This window comes from Eimeria mitis, genomic scaffold (assembly GCF_000499745.2).
Source record: "Eimeria mitis Houghton genomic scaffold, Emh_scaff1829, whole genome shotgun sequence".
NCBI lineage: Eukaryota > Apicomplexa > Conoidasida > Eucoccidiorida > Eimeriidae > Eimeria > Eimeria mitis.
This window is the reverse complement of record NW_013570150.1, coordinates 1-7,013: the sequence shown is the minus strand read 5'-3', so window position 1 is coordinate 7,013 and position 7,013 is coordinate 1. Positions and strand designations below refer to the sequence as shown.

General features: G+C 52.5%; 1 protein-coding gene across 1 annotated transcript; it reads left to right on the top strand.

Annotated features, from left to right (window-relative positions):
* Nucleotides 1-1,141: 1,141 nt before the first annotated feature.
* On the top strand, nt 1,142-5,164 carry EMH_0044220 (Chromosome I, complete genome, related; the record flags this gene model as incomplete). The annotated part of the gene is made up of 7 exons (XM_013495933.1): nt 1,142-2,131; nt 2,353-2,457; nt 2,755-2,904; nt 3,557-3,887; nt 4,041-4,642; nt 4,773-4,848; nt 4,983-5,164. 7 exons carry the CDS (start codon nt 1,142-1,144, stop codon nt 5,162-5,164), a joined length of 2,436 nt encoding a protein of 811 aa, XP_013351387.1.
* Nucleotides 5,165-7,013: the final 1,849 nt, after the last annotated feature.

Here is a 7,013-nt window from a genome sequence, read left to right as displayed (position 1 = left end):
GGCGCCTACGCGCAGCATGCCAAGGCCGTCGATAGGCTCCTGAGCTAACTCTGCGCTAACTCATGTTACAACTATCGTTTCCTAGCCCATCGAAGTAGCTAATTTTACCGCAAGATCGATCCAGCACGTTTGACTCGGTGGTTACTCCATAGAAAACACAATTATTAATGTATATGGGGGTTTCGCATACCAAGCGCCCCGTGCTCCGTTGGTGGCAGATTGTGTAAAAGACTACGGAGCAAGTGATGCTGAGTTTTCGCGGCAACGCAGCAGGGCATATCGTGGTGGCGTGCTGGAAACAGAATTGCGGCATTAGAACCCACTAGAAGCTGCTCAAGAATTCAAGCACAAATGCGGACAGATACTTTAATCAGCAACGGGGGTAGTCTACTCCAGTATGCACACGGGCTTATCCAGCCCCAAAAAGTGCCACCGGTGTCTTGTTAGTTCAAAGCATACTCCAGATGCTATAAACTTAGGTAATCGAACTCGTTTCTACCTTAACTTATTTTTACATTATTGTTCGCGACTTTTTCTCAGAATTCCAGGCCTCCTGTAGTGCCGGGCACTACGGCTGCTCACATCAAGCTGCTGCAGCCAGCAAGCCCGCAGCCCCTAGAAGAAACTTTGAGAGAGAACAAACAGCATATAACCGTACGACAGGAGCTATTATTCGCTGTGCTGGAGTATATTAAGACTGTGACGGGACAGCAGTTGTTTCCGCCTCAACCCCAGTACTAACCAGCATCTTCTTGGAGGGGCGCACGCTAGGCGCTCAACTGCTTGGAGGGGCGTGCGCTCGGCGCTGACAGGCGCCCCCAGCCTGCAGTTGAAAATAATTTATTTTTATTATTGCTTTTTTCCATATCGTATTTCGCGGCGCATTCATTCTGGCGGGCAGTGGGGGAGCCACTGTAAACCGTACGCACCCCGGTGTGACTGGCGTTGTTGGGTGTTGGCTTAGGATCTGTCTCTTTGAAGTCCTGTGCCCGGTGGGCTTCGCTTCCAATAAACCTTTGACCCGCGTTCTGCCATCGCATGGAGTGCTTTCAAAGAAGCAGCTGCAGGGGCGCCCAGCAGCCCGAGCGGGATCCACGTAAGCAACTCGATCCCACGCCCGCTGCCTCTGCTGCTTCACAAGATGGCTCAGGACGTAGGGGATCCATCCCCACTTGATGACGCAGGGACTCCTTGGAGCCACCAAGGGGAGGATCCCAGGGGAGACGGGGGCCTTTCAACCGTAAACATGGGAGGCCCCAGGCAGCTGCCCCTAGCGGCGCCTACACCTGGACCGTCTGAGGGGGTCAACTTACTGTTGGAGCATCATCCACAGGAGGAAGGGGAAACATTTAGGCAAAGGAAGTTATCTGGTGACTGCTGCTGCGGTAGCCAGGACCGCGACGATAACCCTCCCCTGGAAGGGGAAACAATACCCGAGAACAGGGATTTAACTCTCAGAGCTTCCCATCGAGCTGACTGCGGCGGCAAAGATTCCCGCAGTAGCGGCAACAACGGAGGCGTGCCATCCCAGCTTAGACTAGCTCGAGATCGTCCCCTATTCTGTAGCGTTGGGGTCCACGGCCGGACACCCAACAAACCGGCCACGCGAAAGCACGCCTCGTCAGGCCGACGCCCTCAGCAGCAGCAGCAAAACGAGCAGCATCCGCAACAGTCGAGTGACGCCGCTGCCGGCGATTCACAGCGTGAAGGAGATGAAGCACGCACCGGGGTTCGGTGTACGGCTTGTGGGACTCTGAAGGTGAGGGCTCCCATCGGGTTTACTTTTTTGCAAAACCCGGCCCCCTCGTGGGGCCAGCTTCGCATGGCAACATGTTCAGAGGCTCCTCAGGGTGAAGCATCGGCGGGCCCAGGAGCCAGCGTCCCTCTTGGCACCTCTAGTACCCAGCGGAAGCAACTGGGTTGTGAAGACTGTGCGTGGATGCTGCCTATTGGGGGCTCCAGAGGGTCGGGACCTTATCATCTTCTGAAGCAGCAGCAGCAGCCGAAGCAGGGGGAGTTCGTGGCTGGAAGCTTGCAATGGGGGCACCCCACGTCGTTTTGGCTTGTCGAGTCGGTGAAGGATGAAGGGGTGGAAAGAGAATTCCGGCGCCTCTTCAGGATCAATTCGCCAGTAAGTTATTGCGGGGAAGGTGAAGGGGTAGGGGCCTGCCAATCGTTACTGCGCGTGCTTCCACTGAGCTCAAGGAAGCGGTGCCGACCTCTGCTCTTGTTTGTCTAAGCGCCTATCGTTGAAGGCCGTACGCAGGAGCTCCTGGCTGAAGCGCGTCAGTGCAGGTACACCGGCAACAAGCCATTTGCGGCGTTGGACTTTTGTATGGATCTGTTGTTCAGGATTCCCGCATCGCCTTATCATCCTTTCGACTCTTGGTGACATTCATGGTGGTGCTAGCGGCGCTCAAGTATGGGGTCAGCACGTATTTTCCACCCGCCATGAAGGTGCGCGCCTTGGAATGATTGTAGACCGGGCGTGCGGGCTATTTTATAGGGTTTAGGGTTTGGGGTTTAGGGTAGTCCTTCACCGTGGTGGTAAACTCACTGTTTGAACATTGCCAACCCCTGAAATGTGCTTTTATGCGCTTTTGCATATGCCCACAGACAGCTTTCATCTGCTTCTTTTGCGCTGACATCCTGATCTGGGGTTTCTTTTCCTGTGAAGCTGCTCTACGTGCCCGCGCTATGGGGTTGAGGCGTTTTTTCCGAGACCGGCAGTGTCTGTTTGACACCTTCTTGCAGCTGGTGGGACTCTCTGCTATCTTCTTCCGTACCTGCATCCTTTTGAACGTCGGCGGCCTAGGGACCCGCGTGTTCGACCCGGATTCGCTGGAATGGAGAACGGGCATTGCGAACGATTTCATTCTCGGAGATGTGCAAATTGCACTCGTGGTGCGTTTTGTGGATACTTCGCCCAGCAGATATGCACAGATAAGGGCATTTGCATTCGGAGCATACTACTGTCTTCGCGAGTGCGTGCTCCAGAGTGTGGCGCAAACATGTGGGGGCACAGACTGGACTGGCCGCGCTGCAATTCGCTACTGTGAACTGCAGGCTCTGGACACCGTGCAGCTTGCGCGTATTTATCGTCTGTCATTCTCTTGTAGAGAGCTCTTCTTCTTGACGAGAAGTGGGTTATTTGCTTACCCAGGAACGTCCTTTTGTTCACATGAGACACACCTGCTTGCAAAGGCTCTACATGCCTTTTTGCAGTTTGTTGCCTTGACGATCGCTTCAGGCATCCTTCACAGCCTCCGTTCCCTGCTGTGGACGGCTTTGTTTGTTTTGGTCGTCATCTACACCTGCGCAGTCTTCTGCACCTGGGCCTACTACGTGCGTCAGTATTTCTAACAACAGTAGCCTTTCCAGGAGCTGCAGCGCATGTTTGCATGAGTAGACTAAGCAGTGAACCAAAACCGCTGAAATCACGGGAGGGAGAGGCTCAACGATGGCGAGTCGTGCGCTGAAGGCGATACAGGAAGTATCTGGAGGAACCAGATGAACGCATGTATTTCCCATTGTCTCTGCGTTTGTCTTACTTCAGGATGAAGATGACGCGGAAATGCGGCTTTTGTGGGGAAATCTGGTGCTCTCCATGTTTACTCTCTTCACTGTGCTCACGCTGGAAGGCGAGCCGGGAGCTCTAGGAAGGGTTATGTTTTTGCTGGCGCTTGGACCAGGCAGGGGGTCTCTAGTCAAACCAATTGCTGTTTGCCAGTGTGCTCTGATCATCCGTAGAAATGCTCTGATGCGTTGGGTGGTTGCAGGGTGGAACAATGTGGCCACAGCGACTGCAGAGAAGCACCCCTTTAGTCGGATATTCTTCGTGGCGTATATTTGCTTCACAACGTTGACTCTTTTGAACATCGTCACAGGTAGGTTACCGAAACTCTCGTTTGTTGCCTGTTACATTGCACTTTGATACGATTATACTGACTCTGCTGTAGTTGTCAGAGCTCACGATCTTAATAGGGGGAGATTAAGACCATTGGCGGCGTGGGCCTTCTCTGTTTTCCTTGCAACTGTAGGCATTATCCTAGACGCATATGTAGACATGTCCAACCGACTCCTGAAGGAGGCAAACTACAAGGATGACTTGGAAAAAGATGTTCACAATGAGAAAGTGTTGTTATCAGCTTTTGAAAAGACTTCATTCCTCGTTTGCATGAGGCCTGCAGTCTCGACGTTTTCGTCTGAAGGCAGCGCGTTAACCACCACGAATTTTGAGCACACTGCTAGTGGGTGGGCTGGAGGAGATTCGGGGCAAGATAGCACTATACCGACTCTCCTAAGAGAAGGCGAAACGGCAACAACTTGGCGGCACGCGGTTGCCAACAGTAGCATGGTCACACAGGCGGGGGCCTCCGCCTCTCAAAGCCCCAGGGCACCGATGTGCCCAGCAGGCGCTCATTTCGAGAGGAAGCTAACGGGAGTTGCCAGCGAAGACAGTACAGCTCGCCCGTCGACAGAAAGCGCAGCGGACTCTGAACCCATTCAGATTAGAACGCACGTGCCGGACACACTTCAATTAGATGGGATCAACGTCCGCACATGCGTTAGATACTTGCGCATTGGCGGTCACCAGCCCATGGATATTCTTCGTGATCCAGTTGTCCAAGAAGCACTGCAGGTCGGAAGGCAACAGCATCCAATAGCACATTTTTCTGACCTTTGCATAAACCGCGTACACACAGGAACTAGGCCACCCTACTGATGACATGCAGTGAAACACAATATCGTTTTATGGTCTGGCCATGCAGGCGGCGCATATACCTTTCTACCAGGCGTTTGACGTCCTCAGCATGTTCCATCAACGCGGCATACAATTCGTCACTGGTACGTCGCTGTGGATCTAGCAACGTCTTCCCTGTTTGTCCCTTGTGTAGAGAATTGGCTCGCACGGTTTTTGCTTTAACATCCAGATGCGTCAACCCACAGGCGCACTTTAGGGACTGCGTCCGTTCTTGCAGTTAAGGAATTCGCTGAAGCATGCAGCCGCGTCGTGGGTTCGGCAACAGGACGACAGCTGCTCCAGGTTCAGCTGGAGCTTCAGCAGAAGTTGTGCGCTCTTGAGCAATGCATTCGATCATTAACTCGCCAGAAACAGTTTAGGAACAGTTGCAGCACAATGTCAAAGCTCGACTTGTCGTGACAAGCTGGATCAGTCAAGAGGGGCATTTGTGCCAATATTTCACAAAATTAACCGTAGTTCCAGGAGGCTGGACATTCCAAATAGTTTTATGAAAGGGCGGCCATGCGTACATCTTCCTCGCGCTTTTTACTTCATTTCAGTTGGCGAGTATGTAATCGCGCAACTACACAGGGCAGCAAAATCGGGCTTTCTGCAGGTGAAAGGGAACCCCCCCAGGGTGATAAGCCCGGTGGCAATCTCATCATCATTCCTGACTTGTGGCAGTCGCGAGGGCTTTGACGGGTACTACTGCCTTCAGCTATCCAGCGGAGCCCAAAGCGCACGAGGTCGTAGTGTTTGTTGTTACTTTAGTAGTTGTGCGTATATCGTTGCGTATACCAGCTCTGGCGACGGCAAGCTAATCATGTTTCCATCAGAGCGCAGGCATCTGTGGAACCTTTCATTTATACAAAACGTTTGCGTAAATATATGCTTCAACAAACTGCTGAAAGATGTGACGAATGTCTGGAGGTGTTGGGTTCTTCCAACACTCTAGCAGATTGTGGAGTAGGTGAGCCGAGTGACCAGCTGTTTTGAAGGTTGCTATACCTTGAGTAGGGCTTCCACAGGACACACTGTGACAGACTTAAGCAGACTTGAGTGCAAAGCCGGCGGAGATGTCTGTCGCACTGGACCAACGGATGCTCTCGCGTTGGAAACAACATGCAGGGCGCCCACAACTGACTTACGCGCGCTTCAATTGCAAATGTAATTATTAGTTTCAAGTGGACACTTGCGGCGCAGAAAAAATACGAATGAACCGTGCAACTGGCCTAGAAGCCAATTGCAGTAATTGACACAGTCTACTCGCGGGCACTTTTAAGTACCACTAGCCCACTTGCAAATATTGCGATTTCATGCTCTACTGGAGCGTCGACGAGCGCGTTTCCTGACATGCCTTTCTATGTGAAGTGCATCTGCCATGAATTCGTGACGAAGGGTAACGAGTTGACTCTGGCACTTCGGGGTATTATTGCAGTACGCATCACGTGGAACCCGGTTTTTGGCCCACCATTGGCGTGTCGACGGAGACACCACAGCGCGACGACAGCAGTGCAAGTCCCGTCATGCAGCTTTCTGCAGTGGAACCGTCCACCCGACCCACCGTTTGGCGCTTGGTTCCCTTGCTCTGCTGACCTTGGCACTCGTCATTTGCATGCAAAAGATCTGCCCAGGCATCCCTGAACGTCGAGGCGCAGTAGAATATATTGGAACTTACTCTTCACTACCGGGTGCCTGGCAGCGACCGCAGACAAATCGCCTTTAAAAACCACGGCGAATCAGAATCCACCAGGTGCTGGCATCCTACCAGTCAACGAGGTATATAGCGCGATGGAGGTAGTGTGACCAAATTTCCGATGAGCTACACACGTGTTAGGCGTGCGTCACGAAGTGCATCCACGTAGGCTTTACACTTCATATGCCTGAACGTTGATATGTGTTTTTTCGTTTCAAATTTTCGTGTTGAGTATTCTCTGCAGCTTTGATGAGTTAGATATGAAAGTGTACACACCAATATGTGCTGATGCACGGTGTGCGCTTGTTCGTTGCAGTGTGTGCAAGCTCTGCGAAAGCAAGCACAGGGAGGCACGCGACACGAACTCGAAGCGGTTGAACAATAGGCAGACATTATGCATCTATGTGAACAACCACAGGATGTGACGAATCGCTTTTTGCATTTTCACAGGACTAGTGGACAGTGGCAGGCAGAACCAATGAACGATTGCCAGCTGTGTCCCACCCCTCACTCAGATGTCCGTAGCGACCGACTCCCCAGTTACCAGTCGTGCAACACTAGGCGAGGCTAAGT